A 19,718-nucleotide genomic window follows, 5' to 3' on the forward strand; every position below is an offset into this window, starting at 1 on the left:
TGGCTGCCTTTTAATGTTCTGTGCTATAAATTGAGATGGGCCTAGTAATAAATGGTTTACTCGTAATTAACCTGGCACACTGGACATGCTGTAGGAGACCAGTGGACACTATCAGTTTGTTTCACAATGACTGCAGCTGTTTCTTGGGTGACATGTAACATTCTAGTAAATTTGGAGAACTACCCATTGGAGTTTTGTCCCTGTGTTTATACTTTCCCATGTAACTACTCTCTTTCTTTTTAATCTCCCTGTAAATCTATTTTGTACCTAAAGCAGGTGCTACTTCCCTTGAGAGTCTGCTATTGCTCTCTGTGGTCAGGAGGGTCAGTGATGAGGCAAATATACTATTAATGCTACTATTGTAATTACCATTTAATAACTACTTTCATTATCACTCACACATGGTAGGTTCTGGTGTAAACCTAGTTTTTAGAAAGATAATTCCATTTCAGTGTCTGCTCTATTTACAACTCCTGGTAAAATTCTATAGTAAAATATGTAATTTAAATACCGTTGTACATACTTATTTGTTAAGGTATGTGAATGAATTTTACATTTTTATGTATAAGACTGGGTAAAACACTACAGTGTTTTCTTTTGATTTTTAAATCGCACTGAAAATCTCATTCATCAATGGAACAACGTCGTTCCAAACCTGCAGTGTGTATGCACTCATGAGCAGGATCTCCATAGAGTTCAGAGTCATGATCCTAGCCGATTGTTAAGACAGGTGAAGAGCACAGATCTGAAGGTAAAACGTGTATAGGGTAATAAAATAAAAATGGGTAGACTAGATGGGCAAAGCTTTCTTATCTGCCGACAATTCTATGTTTCTTTAAGTGAAGTACTCATTGTCACAGCTTCATAGAATCCACCATGTTACAGTGATCTGCAACATGGGCCTGTACCTTGCGCAACTTCAGCAATATTTATTGGTTGTTTTATTTTGGGGTTTTTTGCTAAAACATCTGAACACATTTAAGACAAAAGACCTGAAAATGAGTTAACATCCTGTGATAAAACTTACCTTCAGACTGAACACATGCTGTGTTCACAGCCTAACAAGCACAAAAAAGCAATCTGTAACTCCATCCATTACATAGGGTAATAATGCAGGAATAATACACATTAGGACATGGATTAATATTTATAAATAGGTTTGCGTATAATTCTTATTCTTTCCTCTTTCTTATAACTGACGAAACTTCTCATATTCGTTAGGTGCGATCTTTCACTTTTTTTTTATTAAATGAACGGTAAAAAAGGAGGACAGTGTTTCCATGTAGAAACACTTGTCTTTATTTGTGTATATACGTATGTAAGCTGGTATTTTGCTTTTCTTGACAATTGATGGTTTTGTAATAACCTACCTGCATGACTGATCATTACAAAACTATATATATTTCCTAAGCAAATGTGGACATTTTACATGATAACAATAAGTCTGTGCTTAAGGCTTTTATAATGATGTATATAAATATTTATAATGTAAATGGAGCTTTAATTTAGTTGTGCATTTCTTGCCTAGCTGAGCGTTTATTTACGTTCGTGTGTGTTGTGTTATGGAAAGATTCAGAAATTGTGTTAAAATATCCTGGTCACAATATTCAAACCAGAGTTTATCCCATTTAAAGGCATGGCAATGGGATTCTACCTTGGAAATGAAGTTTAAAACCTTTGTACTGTTAACTCACTTTTCTAATGAAGTGTTTATACTATTTTGTACAGTTTTCACTGTAGCAAGGTATAGTTTAGATGTTTGCCTGTTCCTTTCCTATTGAATTGGTACACATGCCTCAAATTCTGGCCTTCTCAACACCCAATTAGAATATTTATGCTGATTTATGGTCATTTAAAAAAAAAAAATGTAATCACTCTTGTATTCAGTTACAATAGTGCTAAGATGTAAATAAATAACAATTATATTGAGTGTGGACCTTTCCCTTAACAATAACAACATGTGAAAAAGAATTTCATGTACCTGGATGCCAACTATTCTCTTTTTTTATCTGAAATTTTTGCTCTGAACAGGGTTATAGATAAGACATGTGGGGGTAAATGTATGAAGCTGTGAGTTTCCGGCTGGTTTGAAAAGTGGAGATGTTGCCTATAGCAACCAATTCTAGTTATCATTCATTTAGTACATTCTACAAAATGATAGCTAGAATCTGATTGGTTGCTATCTAACAACTTGATACCCCCTGGTTTGCATGGAAAATGTGTTTCCACCAAAATCATAACCTTGTCTCAAAAGTTCTTGAAAATATTAATTTGCTATTGTGAATGGTATTTGCTATTTCATCTTGTATTTTAAGTTTATTGGTCATTCATTGCCCCTTGTGTTTTTTCTTTTTTTCAACCTTCTGCCATAATCCCATTCTTCAAAATCCTTTCATTATCAAAATAGTCTACGTCTTCATGGTTTTTGGCACACTTCCAAATGTCTTTGTTATTTGTTTGCTTTGTTTTTTAGTTGCTTATTGTTAAATATTCTTAGTGGTTTCATACACAATGTCATTAATTACTTCATTCCCATGCCGTATTTGATCATGCTATGGGAAAGATGCCCTATGTAATACTAAGACATGCTTTAGATACTTGTAGATCCTTAGTACAGTTGTTGAGGATGCCCAGCGTATTTCAGGCAAGCAAAGAAAGATTGCTCACATTCATTCAAGTGTGCTCTACTAAGCCAAGAACGACAGATGCTATATTACAGCTGAAATGTGAAGGTTCCTGCAGTCACACAACCAGCAGTTTCCTTGGGGCAATACAATAGACCTTTTAGCATTCCTTAAGAAAAGTCTGGTGATAAAGATATATTTAATACTATTGCTAGTTTAGAAGAAATTAGATATGTGTTTTAAACCACTATGAACTTTGTTGGTCTTAGTTTATTTCCTTTGTAAATATAAATATTGTATTTAAGTTGTCATTTAAAGATTGCAGTAGTTAAAAATGTGGTGGTTATAATTCCTAAGCCCACGCATCATGTAAGTGATAGCCAAGCAGAAAATAAGGATGCTTCACGGAAGGAACTGCACTCGCCGTAGGAACACACTGTAAGCAGCAAAAGGTTCGAAATTCCTCATTTATATATAGAATATGTGACACATGACAGATTATTCCCATGTTTTCTTTACAAGTGTTTTAGATATATTGGGCTGGTATGTGTTATCAATAGAAATACAGGAAAGAATGTTATCATGTTGCAAAAATGTGCTAAATTAAATTTTACTTGTGCTAATTAAAGAAGTCCCACTTAGCAAGAATATATTGGAGCTGCATTGATGTAAAAGAGCTTGTTCATGGGGCATCTGTCAGCCACTGAACCTGGGCATTACTGAAAGATATGCTTGATCACCCTGTAGCCAATCCACCATATTCTCCAGTCCATGAACTGTAATTCCCAGCATGTTCTATCCGTGTTTGAAAGTAGTAGTTAGCTGTTGATATGCCTTGCTGTATATGTAGGGAAGTATAGCTCAGAGTTTTCTTAAACATACAATGTTAGAAAGTAAACGAAGTATGAAATAAAAGTGGATGTATGTCCTGTTTATTTCATATAAGCTGGAAACAGCGATATGAAAATAGGTGTTAATTATTGTCCCATCTTTTGATAAATATATTAGATTCAGATTCCAGTTCATTAAAGGAGACCACAGTTCACTTTCCAACTTTAAAATATATGAAGAGGGTTTACACTTTATTTTTCTATACACATTCAGTAAATTACATGGACATGATTTTGTCTGTTATTCCTCTACCTATTTGGATGAGGATCACTAAACGTAAAATAGAAGTAGCATTTTTTAAAAGCGCTACAAATAATATTTACATATACAGTATAGGTAAAATTTCAAATTTCTGTAGATGTTTGATTTGTACTTATTGTGCATCTCAGTGCAGGCTATTGTTCTGTTATCATCCATTTCCAAGTCAAAGGCTCTCTCTGTGTGTCTGTCAGTACAATTACTGAACAGGAAATGTGCAGTCCATAAGAAAATCACTCCCCCACCCACCAAAAACAGTATCTAATCCTAAACCTTTTTCATTCTCGTGACTTCCTCATACTTTCACAATGTATATTTGTAGCCTCTTTATATAAATTGACATGTATTTTGTGATCCTTAATATGAATGCAAGCTGCCATATTGATTGTGGATAAAATATAATATTTCCTTTGCAGAACAAAGTCACCAACCATAAAAGAATTAACTGACTGTATAATTAGTAAACTTTTGCCTGTCTGTAGGAATAAACATAGGTCAGTAAAACATATGACCTCTGACCATTATAAATGTGACATGGCACTTATCACACCAACGGTTTTGGGTCTGGATCCAGTTTTGAATCATTTTAGAAATCCATAAATAATGTCAGTTAAACAAAAAAGATTCTTCTCAGAATATGTATTAACCAGGTTTGGGATTATGCGATAAAGATATCCTTGCCCTTTAACACAGGGAACAAAAATGGAACCAAAACTAAGTTTAATATTTTATTTTTTTTATTATTATTGTGTGGTCATTTAATAATATACTTTAGAGTACTAGGGCTTTTTTTGTGTTTGATGCAGCTAGGAGACGTCAGCTTTGAAGAGAAACTATGATGTGTTTTGTGTACAACTTGCTTTATTCTGACCATTATGCAGGCTCCAGTGTATGATGTGTGATGACCCCTGCCCTTTGTTCTTTATGATAAAGCCTGAGAAACACATAATGTATACCCATTTGCAATCAATTTTGTACATTTACCTAAAGATGTGATAATTGATCCAGTAGATCTGGATTTGTCCATATTTTGCATATTTACATGGTCTCACTGCACAATTTAATTTGACCTGTGATTTGTTTCCAATGTTATTCAAACCATTCAATAATCTCATTAGCAAAACAAACAACTGAGACATCCGTTTTATTTCAGCCATCTGTCTCTTCATTGAATTCATAGCCAATTGCTCATACCTCCCATTATCTTGGAATAGTGAGTAGTGTTAAGGTAAGAATATACAGATATTGCAAGCAATTAGCACAGTATAATATCCACAAAAGTGATCTATATAACGACACAACAGCCCACTGTGTCTTTTTGTGTGTAACGTGACCTAACTAAGGTAACAAAACAAAGGTTTCCGCTCACAATGTGTTATATCAGCTGATGAAATTGTACAATGTTCTGGTTTCAGTGAACTGGAATAGCCTTACTTCTTTCTGAAATATGTTCTAGTTCTACATGAATGCTTTTCAAATATTTTATTTATTTCTTGGCTGAAGTGACATACTATTTATATTATTGCTGAGTTTTATATCTCATACCTTTTTTATATGTCATTTTTGTCTGTAAACATTACATAGATACTTTGTAAAATAGCTACAAAACTTTTTGTGGAACTGATCATTTTTTCTTCACTGATCATGTTTATCCCCTATATACAGCGCTGTGGAATGTGTTGACACGCTGTCAGTAATATCTAATAGTATTTATATAATCTCTAAATCAATTGATTTATTTTTCCAGAAGCATCAGATGTACAGTAACAAACTGATAATTCTCTTACCACTCTTACAATGCTATGTGGATTCAATGCTCTTTTTTATGTGTGCTTTTTCGAAAAACCTGATACAAACATGTCTTGAGAATTTCATATCTACTATCTTCTCATATGCCACATGAATGTGCCAGCAAGGCAGCTGGGGCTAGATTTGCAGTACACTGGAGCCTCCAATTTGGCATATATTTTATGACCTTTTCTATGCCAGAAAGTGTTTGTACATATTTAACCAAACTGGTTATAACAAGATTGTTTGTTGATTGCATATATAAATATAGTTTATCCAGTATACAGTGGTGTTAACTGCACACTGTAGAACAGTAAATATATATATCATACTTGCCAACCTTTTTTAAGTTCTTTCTGGGAGATCCCAGGCAGGGGGGCGTGGTTGGAGGGCGGGAGGGGCGGGGTGCGGTGAATCAAGTCATTTTGACAGCAAGAGGCCGTTTGCAGGATATTTGCCTGCTCTCCCTGGAGTCCGGGAGATCTACCCGAATTTCGAGAGTCTCCCGGACATTCCGGGAGAATTGGCAAGTATGATATATATATATATGCTTTCTTTTTGAAGATGTCCGTGTCAATTCCACATCTCTTGACACTGGGACCCCTATCTTCACCAAAATATACATTTCTCATTTTGGTAGCCAGTCATGGTGTCAGGGCATGTTATTTTTGGGACACCTAACAGTGTGCCATGGCCATTTAGCCAGATGTTGCTGTCCCCCAAATACAGTCCACCAGTAATGATAGAGGTCTCCACATTGGGCAACCATCAATATACTGGTTCCTTGTGTCACCCCCACAATTCCCACACCCAATGTTGGCATACCTTCATTCATATTGTATTTTTACCCACTGTCATGTGTCAGTTGTCAGGTTGTCATGAAACTAAGTTAGATAGATTAAAAGGATTGTTTAAAGACACACATTTCCCCACTGCGCCCTTATTACAATTTCAAGTATTTAAAAAATACAATATGGTTTTCTTTGTAAAGTAGTTTTCCACTTCCAGACACAGGACGCTTCTGGTATGTGCAGATCGTTAGGTTTTCACATGAAATATGCTATTTTGTTTCGAGTTCATTCATGAACATGTAAATAGCCTCATACTTTGGAGTTGACATTAATTGATGTTCTTGAGATACATTTTTGTAATTGACTACGCTATAAATAGTCTCTCTTGCAAATCCTATATATTTTTTGTAATACCTCACTGTCTGCTGCAAAGCTACAGCGGGATGGACCACACCACTAAAATGCCTGCTTCAGCTGCTTTCTCCATCTTATTTATAGGAAATGTTGGAATCATTTGTAAGGTGCTAACTGTAAATTAGAAGGAATAAAAGGATAAATAGTAACGGTTACAGTAGTAAACTTAGGATACCCGGTGTGCACTTTATTGTCAATATTGCTTTTACCCTTGTAAATATTATTGTGTAGGCATTTTTGCTTATTTTGCCTATTCATGACAAGACACGTGATTTCTTTTTTTTACTGCCACGCTAACACTGATGTATTGTAGAAATACTACATATGTATGCAGTATATAAGTGCTTATATACTATATCAACAGTGCCACACAAGTGCTTGTATATAGCAGAGGCACTGCATGGACTCATCACATACGCCTCATACCACACGTAGGCTAAGTGTGAACATGCAGCTTTCTTACACTTCATGTCTTGTGAGTATGTGCATGTCACCACCAAAACTGGTATGCCGAATGTTGCTTCATTGCAGGTGTGTGAGTAAAGCTACACATGTCAATTCTTTTTTTTATACTTCCTCTATTCCTGAGGGCATTTATCACCAATAGTATGTTAGAGGATATAACTTTACAACTGCAGGTAAATGACGTCAGACTTGTTGCATTTTTCATTTCCTTAATATCCAGACTCAGTATAATTTTAATGAATAGTGTTGATATTTTAATTCAGGCTTGTATTTGGTTTGATTTTATAGAATAAATCAGATACTTTATTATTTTGATAAATGATCAAATCTGTGTGTGTGTGTTATAGGAGCTAGATGAAATTAAGTGGTAGTTCTGCTAAAAATGATCATTTACCTTTAGTATTTCAACATTGACTTAGTGGTATATGTTTTTCCAACTATTATTTTGTAAGCTTGCTTATGAATGGTATTAAAAGTTTTGCATAAAGAATAAACATTAGTTTTGAGTGGTACATGTATTGGATCTGAGCATAGGTCCTAGTTTATATCTCAAGACATATATCCATAGAAACGTGCTGACTATTATGGTCATTGAGCTTCAGAGCTGTAGAAACGATAAGTGTCTGATACTGCATTGAGATCCTTCACCTAACAAAGTGGCAGTAGACATATAACCTTTCATCTGTCCCTGCTCTGTGATGATCTTTATGGCTACCAGTTAAAACCGTTAACTGGAGTGAAATATAAAGTTGCACTTTCAATACCTTGAAACGGTGTTCAGCATGCATGGTATTTTTCTGAGTGTGAGTTTTTATTCGTGACTATCACATTAATCGCACCAACATCCCCCCAATAAAAATAATAATAAAAGTTAAACAGAACAAACCTTGAAATCACTTAAAGGGTTTAGCCACCTGTCCTCTGGTAGCTATTGCAACCAGGAGTCCATTTGGATATGTTTCATTCAATATTGAACACTATGATGGAGCAATATTTGCCATAACTTCTTGTGATAGGCAGCAAGTTTGAGGTCTTCCCACAAATGTATGATGTGATTAAGGTATATCCAGATTTAGGCAGTACTGTTGTAATTTCATACTACTTCAACTTCTGTACAATAGATCACACTGAGCTTCAAAGGATGTTCAATAACTAGGCAAGAGCCCTGTAACCCTGCCCAATTTTCTGCCACTGTAATAATATATATATATATATATATATATATATATATATATATATATATATATATATATAATATATAAATGCTTAGTGGCGTCTGTCTGTCTGTGTGGTGTGTGTGGGTAAAAAAAAACCAAGTTGCAGCGCCACCTGCTGGGCAGAGTTATACACTGACCTACTAAATTCTTAGTGTGTGTGGGGAAAAAAAATCAAAAAGGGCTGAAATTTGGTAGGGCTCAAACTCATTTTCGTGAGGTAATTTTACCTCATGAACACACATGTGTAGAGGCATGCGTTAGTGTGTGTGTGTGTGTGTGTGTGTGTGTGTGTGTGTGTAAAAAACTTTTCTCAGAAAGGGCTCATCCAATTGACCTGAAATTTGGTATACTGACATTATTTGACAAAAAAATTAGAATAGTCAAGTCAGTTAACTTCCACCATCCCCCCTTCCCCCCCATGGGAGGGGCAGTAAAGGCTAAGTTTATGAGTTGAGGGGTCAAACTAATTTTCGTGAGGTAAGTTTACCTCATGAACACACATTAAAAAGGCTGCTTGCGTCGGGAAGTAACGCTCTTCCCCTGAGGAGGCCTGGGCTAGGTCCAAATGCATGACAAGAACCTTTTTAAGACCTTAAGTAGCTTGATTTGACTAGAATGCATGAGTATCATGCACGGGTTAACTTGTGTGTATATATGTGTGTATATATATATATATATATATATATATATATATATATATATATATATATATATATAAGTGATTCATTTCTTCCCTCTGAATTTTTTTTACATTTTAGAAAGTTTTGATCATGCTATAAGATGTCCTTTAGGGAGGGGTATTTATACCTATAAAGGAATTCATAGCAGTTCATCCGCTAATATCTTACACTGAAGTCCACAAATTGTTTTACTTAAAATGTAAACATTTAGGTTTTTTATTTTTAGTAACTTGTAGTACGGTTTTGCAATATTTATTGTGATTTTACATGGTACTCAATACTTAGTTGATGAGTACCAAAAATTCCTACTATTTTCCTTTTAAATAGCAGGTTTTAGCGTGCATCCTTTGGTCATTTTTCTTAGCTATCCTCCTACAAATCATTCTCTCCTTTTCAAAATCTCTTTGGTTTGGCTACCAGTCATACTAAGACTTTCAGCATGTCATGTGATGGCAGAGAGGGTAGAAGGAGGGGGAGGATTTTCCAGCACTGACTGCATTCCAAATGCTCTCTGATCATTACATCATGTGACTGGTTGCCATGGGAGTCACATGACACTGCAGACTCTTAAGAACTGTACATAATTAATAGCAGTCTAAAGAAAGAAACCAAGGAAAAATGGTGATTGCCAATTTTCTTACGTTAACCTACCACAGCGATTAAAGTTAAAAACTTATTTTATTCATGTGATTGCTGCTCTTAACATTTAAGTCAATAGTTGGACCTGTTAACTGTTAGTTAATAAAATATATTATTTTAATAAACTCCACTTTCTACCAGAAAATTCACAATTAATACACAATTCATGGTCTAAATGCTGTTTTCTAACACTACTTGTGTGTCTTGTGTGAAGAGCAAGACCAATAATCTGACATATAGGAAGCTTACATATATATTTATTTAAATATATTTCCTTAATTCAGAAAATAGAACAGTTTCTTTACAGATGTAGAGTATAGTTTAACTGCTGCCACAGTACTCTGATGGTATTACCTACTAAAGTATACTATGGGAAATAGCAACTACTATTAAACAAAGACTAATTACACATTTTAGTTGTGACACGTTTGTTTTTTCCCCAATAAAGCTAAGGCACAAGTGACAAAGAAAACATCAAAGTAGAATATTGGTCATGTACCTCTTTTGTCTATAATATGTGTGTCCATAATGACACACATAGTAGAAAACTTTTGTTTCCTGGTTTACAGTATTAACCTGGGTTGTATTTAGTGTGCAACAATGCTTCTCTATACCTAAGCCATATCTAACAATTTGAAAATCTTAAAACCTGCAAAAAGGGTGAGGTAATAACCATATCATTAATTTTTCTATTTTCACCAACACATTATATACATTTTGCTATTACTCAAGAACCTACTATGAATAAATTTTGATATAACGCTATGGAGTTTTTACTCAGATCAGTTTATGTAATCTGGGAAAATACATTACAGTACATTTTGTACAAATCAACAAGGAAGTATAACAACTGGAAAATGGTAAATGTTTGTGCAGTATTTGTAAAGACTTGTGATTTGTTACTTAATCAAACGTTCTTAATTTGGAGGAATGATTCTGTGAAACAGCTACGTTGTTCGGTGAAGAATACACGTTTCTCATTCGTGGTATTTGAGGGACATTACTTAACCATGGGTATAGAGGTCACTGTCCAGGAGTAAGGCACAAATTATACCCTAAAATTGTTTGGACTTTCCTCCTACCCCTCTGTGCCCCTTCCACTGTAACTCCTTGGTTTTTTTGTTTGTGCCCTAGTAGGGCACCATTTTTTTTGCATTTCATTTTCATTTTTTTTTACATTTTTTCTCTTTATGAATGCAGCAGAGGCAACCGTATTTTGTATGAGATCACTGCTTGAGAAGCAGACATAAGCGCTAGATCAACGCTTCTCTGCTGCTCCCACCTCTCATTCAAATTGCTCCAGGGCCAACATCGGGAGGTGTCTTTCCCCTGTGTAGCACCTCTTCCTCAGCAAAAGCCTACCAGAAATCAGCTTGCTGATCACTTCTGCAAAGCCAGATCCCTGTGCTATTTTATGTTGTTTTATATTTATTAATTATAGTTATTAATATGATATTGTATATTTCTCTGCTAGTTCACTTTGTTATAGATTGTGTTCTACTGTTGTCTCTTTCTGCTCTCTTATGATCATGTCAGAAAAAGGGAAATCCATGGCTGCTTGGCGAAAGTCGTTTATGTCATGTTCCAAGTGCCAGGCAAAATTACCAATTTGACATTATAACCAGAAGCCGATGTGAGACTGAGGACAAAGGTCCACACATGCCGGAGGTGGGCGCTGCCAAGATGGTGAAGCTGGCTGGGCGGCTGGGGCTATTGACGGTTCCACCAGTTTAAAAAATCTCTTAAGCGCCAGGGACATTTCCAGGTCCATTTTTTAGGAGATCCAAAATTGTAACTCTCATCTCAAGAGGAAGGTGAGATTCCGGTGGATTCAGAATATGAGAAACTTATGTTAGCGGTCATATAAACTATCAATATTCAGGTTCCAGATATTGCCTTATGTAAAAGTAAAATAAGTAGACAGTTCTTTTCCCTTTCAACTTGCAGTTAACTGAACCTTTGGGTGGGATTTGGCAGAAACCAGATACCAGCTTTCAGGTTCTTTGATTCTTCTGTTTCAACTACACCTTCTTGTGGAGTATTAAATATTATGTAAAGGAAGCATCATAGTATTTAGAAACTGCAGTCTAAGGGCTAGATTTACTAAGCTGCGGGTTTGAAAAAGTGTGGATGTTGCCTATAGCAACCAAACAGGTTCTAGCTTTCATTTATTTAGTACCTTCTACAAAATGATAGCTAGAATCTGATTGGTTGCTATAGGCAACATCCCCACTTTTTCAAACCCGCAGCTTAGTAAATCTAGCCCTAAGTCTCTCTGGAACCTTGGCCTTAGAGGTAGTAGCCAGGCATATTCGAAAAGGAACCCTGGAAGACTTAGCTTTTGAGAGGACTGTTCTCTTCAGTCCTGAATTGGACAGGATCATCTATCCGGCCACAGGAAGAAAGAGCCCCTTTCTCCCAGTTAACACTCTGAAGCCAAAATGCCAGAAATTCTGGTCTTTTTCTTTCTCAGGGAAAATGAGTGGAACCACAATGAGGGGCTAGTTCTTTGCCCCTTTTGGGGGCACAAAAGAGGTAAATAGGCTTGGCCATGCACTCCTCCTGGTTTCAAGCCTACTGGAAAACAGTCCAAATGACAGGATTCCTCACCATCCAGAAAGATCTGTGGTGGGGGCCCATCTCTTGCTCTTTCGGGGCCAGTGGTTCAGCTTTTCTTCAGACTCGTGGGTCAGAGGCATCATAAAAAGAGGCTACATCTTGGACCTCTTCCATCCAAGCTTTTCTTCTCCACTCTGTTCCCGGGAGACAGAGCCAAAAACTTGGGGCCATTCAGACCTAAATACCAGTAGGAGTTGGGTTATTAGTCAAACCTATTTCTAGTACAAAAAACAGGTATTATTTTCTGGGCTATCCAGTCCCTAAACTTACACATGCAGGTGGGCAAATTCAGGATGGAGTCTGTTTGACAGGTCATGGCAGCACTTTTGAGGTCAAAAGGGCTGTCCCCTCTTCTCCTGACCGATTTGCACTTTACAGAAGAAACATTGAAATTGCATGACTGGGTGATAAACTATCAAAGTCCAGTCTTGTCCCAAACCAGTGTGTGATCTTTCTGTGAAAGGGATTTTTTTTTTTACCAGGAGAAGGTTCTATCCCCTCAGAACTGTTATCGCTGAGCCAGGTCTCAATTCTCCATTACATGAAGTTAATGAGGAGAATAGTGACTTTCTTCGAGGCGATGCAGCTTGCTCGCATCCACCAAGGTAGGGGGGGGGGGGTGAAGGAGAGCACTGAATTATTGAGCTGGGAATACAGTTATATCCCAGTGATCTCTGCAGTATTTATCCCAAGTGTGGACAATTGGAAGGCCTGTTTCTTGAGCTAGCATGATATTCATTCCCATAAATTGTCCCCCCAACTTTACCTTTGCACACTTCTTGTCCTTCTTACAGGATTGCCTAGACAGTGGGTTGTGGTTAGACCCTCTTAAAGCCCAAGTGTCGGCACTACTTATCTTTCAGATAAAACTGGCCACTATTTCTGATATCCAGGCTTTCTTCACATCCAACTGTCATTTATTTCTCTGGTTGTTTCCGTGTGACCAAAACTTGTTCCGTGTGACCAAAACTTGTTCCTTTCGGCGCTACAGAAGCTGCTGTTCGAGCCTCTTTTATCCATTTATCTTCAATTCATAACCTGGAAGGTGTCCTTTTACTGCCCAATGCTTCAGCAAGATGGGTCTGAATTGACTTTCCTGTTTTGTTTCAGTATTTGGTTCAAGGTGGAGTGTAAAAAATATAACAACTCTTACCTTCTCCTGCCTGGCAAGGCTGCAGTCCAGATGCACTGATGCCTGATGCTTTCAACACTGTCCAAGCTCCACTTCTGCCCGATGGCAAGTTACTGCAGTAACAGCTGTAATTTATTTAAAATTACTTGCTGATATAATATATATTATAATTTAAGCTATGACTTCTATTTTTAGCCACATCATTCTTTTGTATTGCTGGGTAGCTGGTAGCCTTATAAATACAGGTGTAACCTATACAAATTCATCTCACTGTAGGGAACAAATATAAGAGCCCTCGGCTACACCTGTATTTTTGCACAGCAATAGAAGCTAACTATGTGGAGAAAAAGAGAAATCATAGCTTATGAATACGAAAATGGCAAATTTTCTATTTCCTGTACATTACACGACATACACTATATAAATTTGGATTTTTAAACACATATATACCAAGTGCTGGAAGTGGGCTGCAGGATGACAAGTAAAAGGAATAGGGGAGAAGATGGTGCAGGGGGGTAGATGAGAGTGACAGGGGAGAAGGTGACGCAGTGGGGGAGGGGGGTAAATGAGAGGGACAGGGGAGAAAGTGGCACGGGGGGTAGATGAGAGGGACCGGGAAGAAGGTGGCGCAGGGGGGGTAGATGAGAGAGACAGGGGAGAAGGTGGCCCAAGGGGAAGGGGGGCAGGTGAGAAGTACAGGGAAGAAGGTGGCACAGGAGGGGATAGATGAGAGGGACAGGGGAGAAGGTGGCACGGGGGGGTAGATGAGAGGGACAGGGGAGAAGGTGGCCCAGAGAGGGAGGGGGGCAGATGAGAAGAACAGGGGAGAAGGTGGCACAGGGAGGGATAGATGAAAGGGACAGGGGAGAAGGTGGCCCAGAGGGGGTAGATGAGGGAGACAGGGGAGAAGGTGGCCCAAGGGGGAGGGGGACAGATGAGAAGAACAGGGGAGAAGGTGGCACAGGGAGGGATAGATGAAAGGGACAGGAGAGCAGGTGGCACAGGGGGGTAGATGAGAGGGACAGGGGAGAATTCATAAATACAAAACTTATTTTCATGTCCTGTCCCCCTCCCCCCTTCCCATAGCTTTTACTTCCCCACTACACTCCCTTAGTTTTTGCTCCTGGATGGAGCACCCTATTTCCTAGTTTTTTAAAAAATATATTTTAATTACAATATAACATTTACTTACCTATTTTTCTTCCCTCCTGGATGGTCAGCACAGCAGTCAGCAGTGGATACAGGGGACTCACTCTGTCAGCTCAACAATGGCCGCTCCTCACCTTCTTTTCAGAGGGGGGGGGGGGGGGTGGAGCGGAGCACAGCATCCTGGAAGGGGGGGGGGGGCAGGTCCTGCAAATAACTTTATACACACTGTCTGTCACTGGCAGTCTGTCAGAGAGAGACACTGCCGGCACATTGAAACAGCTGTTGGCCGCCACTAAACTACGAAGAATTCATTTAAAAATGTTGTCTCGGCGCCCTAGGCAGCTGCCTAAAGGAAGCACCAGTTCTGAGCAACTCTTTATACGTGTGAAAAACTCAAGAAGCAAGAAAGCACCCTAGCTTTATTTGTATTTCCCATTTTCTATTTTTTTTATAGAAAATAAACAAATGTTTAGTTGTAAACTTTACTACCTAGCTTCTTTAAAGACACTAGAAAATTATCTTGAAGAGTTTTCCATTCTGCATATTATTATTATTATTATTATTATTAATATTTATTTATAAGGCGCTACAAGGCATCCGCAGCACCGTACAGAGACAAACAAAATCACAATACAATGGGAGACAGCACAGTACAGTAAACACAGCAGCTCAGTACGCTCAATGCACAGCTAGAGAGGGCGGGGAAGGGGGAGGGAGGATCCGAAAACGACGGGGCCCAAGAAGGGGGGCGCGGAAGACAGGGAGACCCCCAGGGGGGAGGAGGGAGCGAAAGTGGACGTGGGGTGGAGGACCTTTGAGGAGGAGGGCTAAGTAGGCCCTGCTCAGAGGAGCGTACAATCTAAGGGAGTGCATAGTGCCAGTGCCTTTGTCTCTGTCTGATAAGAATCTTAGCTGCTCTCAATGTTCAATCATTAATGTCTTTATACATTTTGTAGCAATATTATAGCAAGGAGGTGTTGCCTGGCGACAGGGTGCAGGCTTGACATATTTGGTCCAAAATATGACAGTTGAAGGAAGGTGTTCACAGGCCTCTAAGTTTTCTCATAGACTTTATGGAGAGGAAACAAATATGTATGTAAAATATCCACAGTGGCAAGCACAAAATTTTGGAGGAGGCAATTCCAATTGTGTAAAATTGTATATAATAATTTGTTTTTTGTCATATTCCATCATATTATTAATATATGCATTATACAGTATGTTATTTTTGAATCTTGTCCTATTATAAGCCAAAAATTAATAATGTATGGGTATTTCTTTTAAAACTAGCACCTTTTTTAGTGATACGTTTTGACTGGGGAAATTGTAGCAGCTGACTTGGACTAATTATTCCACATGTTATCCCTAAAAATATTACCTGAGTACTTGGGTGAGTGGGGGTATTGTCAAACTCGGCTTTAGCATAGCATTGTGCCCTTGACGGCTTTCAGATTTTTACTACTAGTCCATTTGACTTTAGATATCTTATTCCATTAGGTCCTACGTGCAAGTGAGTTTGACGTAAAGCAACAATGTGGCAGATTTACACTTTGCAAAGTATAATTCTGACTGCTTAGTCTGCGAACACACCGTACCTGTTTTCAGATGTCAGAGAATATGTGCACACTTGTAAAATGGAACATTTGACACCCCACTATCCAATTATTTATTACAAATGTAGAATGTGTCTTATGAAATACATCATATTGCTAACCCCTTCGCTTGTGAGTCTTTGTAAATATAACTGTGCTGATGGAATATGTCCTTTTATACATTTTTATTATATTCTCCAGTGTTCTGAAGCTTGTAATATGAAAAAATCCTTTTTCAGGTATAGGCAATTACAGCTGGGTACAGAGAGTAAAGTGTCTGAACATCTTCATCAAGCAAAGCTTAAATCTTTCGAGGCTGAACGTGCTCACATGGTATTGGAGGAAACCACAGAAAACCTACAGAAGTGCCAGCTGGAATGCGAGAAGTATCAGAAGAAGCTAGAGGTACAGACTGACTGTAATATAGAATAATTTGGGTTGGGTACGTGTCCCCGACTACCAGTACACCGACAAGGACTTACCCGACTTGAGAAGGCAGAAGCTGGCAATCAGTAAACAATGTTAACAGCGAAGGTTTCAAATCACTACTTGGCAGAATCTCGAGGAATGCAGAAGCCAGCAAGTCCTTGTTGGTGTAGTGGTTCTCATCATCAACTCCTAACCTCTGCTTATATTGTTATCTATAACTCTCTGTCCGCCACATACCTTCCATTTCTCTAAGCAATTTTCATTGTCACAAGATGATGGCATGATAAGACTTAGTATTCTTGTACCTAGGGCATCCAGTCAATCTCTCATGTTCAATCATCTCAGTGTATTGCGATTATTTTTCTGTCCTTGCTTCACCTTCTTACTCATCTGTCTGCTTGCTTTGTCCTCTATTAAAAGGAAAATCTCATTAGCTGAGGTATCATAAATATACATTGCAGATATAGCAAGTTATCAATTTAGGTGTCATTCTTGTGAAAATAATGTTCGCAGTACACTTATTAAAAAAGTATAAATTTGTATATGACAAGCTCAGATTTTCATCAGTATGTCCTAAAAATGATGGGGGGATAATACTTTTTATTTTAAATGAACTGCAGTGGAATGTCAGGCTAACACCGAGCAATGCATTTATTTTAAGTTCTACAATTCTGCATCTTGATGTATGATGATAACAAACATACCAAGTTTTCATGAGCACAGGAGAAAAACAAACAAACAAACAATGTTTAAGTGTGACATTTTCGGAAAACAAGTGTGAAGATCATAGATTACAGGCTCAAATCAATTCTGCTACCACCTAAACCTATGAATTTTTTAGCTTACAAAGGTGCTTCTAAAGTCATTTTACTCTCAAGTAGATTTCTGCATTTCTATGGAAAACATTTTAACTGTATTTCTACAATATATTTAAACATCGTTGAACCTAAATAAATCAGTCACAGTGTATCAACTACAAGACGGGTTAAACATAAAAGTTTTGTTTGTGACAAGTACTCATAATACCAAATGACTCCAGTTGACATTTATGTGCACCCACCTAAATGGGTAAAAATACAAACAATGATTTTTACATGTGGCATTTTCACACACAAAATTTTCTAGATTCAAAATATTCCTGATGGCTGCTAAACCCATATATTTTCATAAAGTTGACTCCTAAGTGAATTAAACAAGTTGGATATAATTCTGTTTCAGAGTTAAATTTGATACCTCGATCTTTCTGCTCCAGCTTGATAGCGGCCTTATGGCCCCTACTCTATGCTTGTGTTACAGTTTAGATTTCTGCATTGGCTACATGTTGACTTGGCCCCATTCATTTTAAACTTTATACATATGGACCCATGAGTTGGCTGAGGTGAAATTCTCTTTGCCACGTTGTACTACTCTTGTTGATTGCAGGTTGTTCTAGACCAGCCCACTTCACTTCCTGCATATCAGTTTGGAACCACTTTTCAAGAACGAATAAATATAAATACGTTAATATATTATTATTATTATTATTATTATTATTATTATTATTATTATTATTATTATTATAATAAATACATTAATCAACCTAAGGCCTCACACCAACTGTCATCAATTTTATACCAGGTGGTAGTTTTTTTTTAATGCTAGTACAACACATGTAAAGGGGTCTAAAAATGGAAATTATTCTTCCTAATGAACCCACACCCAGTTGCAGTGTTACATGTATTCAGGGATGTTGTGTTTTTTCAAACACTGTCTGCTCCATTCACTTGCTTTTACCGCAAATGAACATATTGGAGAGGCCAAGGTGACTGTGAATGACCTCCAAAATGTGAATGAAAATGCAATCAACCACACTATGTCAGATGCATGTGTGTTGTACATGCTTTTTTTTCACTGACGTTAGTGCTTTCTTTTTTTAATGCACAACAAACGCCATTGGGTATTAGGCCTAAACGTGAATGTTATGACATCTTATCCATAACTACCTCTAAAATTTTCAACCAATATCCTTTAGACAGTGTTTGAAAAGACGGTATTTGCCACTGTGTTTCTGGCCCAAGCCCATGTAAGTAGACGACTGTTGACAGAAGTGCAGAGGACTATTCCTTTGCAGTCCCTCACCCACACTCTACATTTTATTTTATATAGTAGCCTTGCTAACTTTTCAGCCTTAGATTGACACTGAGGGCTAGATTTACTAAAGGACGGTTTGGTTAAACCGACAGTTTTCTGCAATTTTTCCAGCAGTTTTAAAACCGCCGGATTGCCTAAAGGCCAAACCACCATTAAAACAGCCAGAATTTACATTTTACAAAGACCCAACTTTACAAATCGCCATCCCGATTTTAGCAATGATGAACGTACAAACCACCGGATTTTCTAAACTGGGGTTTGCAAAACCGCTATGGCCAAAATAATAAAGGTGGTTGTGAGCGGCGAGATTGCTCAAACTGCTGCTGTTTGAGTTATTTTGCAATTCAGAACATAAGAGGAAGCACCATTGACATTTAAATTATTGGGGTAATCATTATTTATTGATTTAAGGCGCAAAATTTATTTAAAATTAAATTATGTGCCAATTGTTTTTCGTTTATTTTAAGGTGACACTATTATTGTATTATATTATGGGGGAAATGTGAATATGTAATAATATTACCTTATTGTTAATGGTGGATATAATTATTTATGGTGCACAATCTGGAATTACATAGTGTCCGAATAATATATTAAGGTTTGGCCCCTTAATGTAATATAATGAAAAATACAATTTGCCCCAATAAGTTAATTTTAAATTATTTTTGCCCCCTAATCGATAAATAATGATTGCCCCAACAATTTAAATGTCATTGGTGTTTCCTCTTATGGTCTGAATAGCAAAATTGCTCAAATAGAATGTTTGCACTATCAGGCCATTCAGAAATAGGTATTAAAATACCTGTGTTTTGGATGGTGGTTTTAACAAAACTGCCAGCGGTTTAGCTGTTTTCAGTCCGCCACACATCGCCAGCCATTTTACATTGCAGCTTTGAACAG

General features: G+C 37.4%; 1 protein-coding gene across 1 annotated transcript in view; it reads left to right on the forward strand.

Moving 5' to 3' along the window:
• Positions 1-19,718, forward strand: part of PIBF1 (progesterone immunomodulatory binding factor 1) — a 168,708-nt gene that overhangs the window by 52,811 nt on the left and 96,179 nt on the right. Inside the window, exon 11 of the mRNA XM_075199822.1 lies at positions 16,499-16,664. Within this exon, the coding sequence (XP_075055923.1) occupies positions 16,499-16,664 (166 nt within the window). The remainder of the gene's footprint in view (positions 1-16,498; positions 16,665-19,718) is intronic.

The sequence above is a fragment of the Mixophyes fleayi genome, chromosome 2 (assembly GCF_038048845.1).
Source record: "Mixophyes fleayi isolate aMixFle1 chromosome 2, aMixFle1.hap1, whole genome shotgun sequence".
NCBI classification, from domain to species: domain Eukaryota; kingdom Metazoa; phylum Chordata; class Amphibia; order Anura; family Limnodynastidae; genus Mixophyes; species Mixophyes fleayi.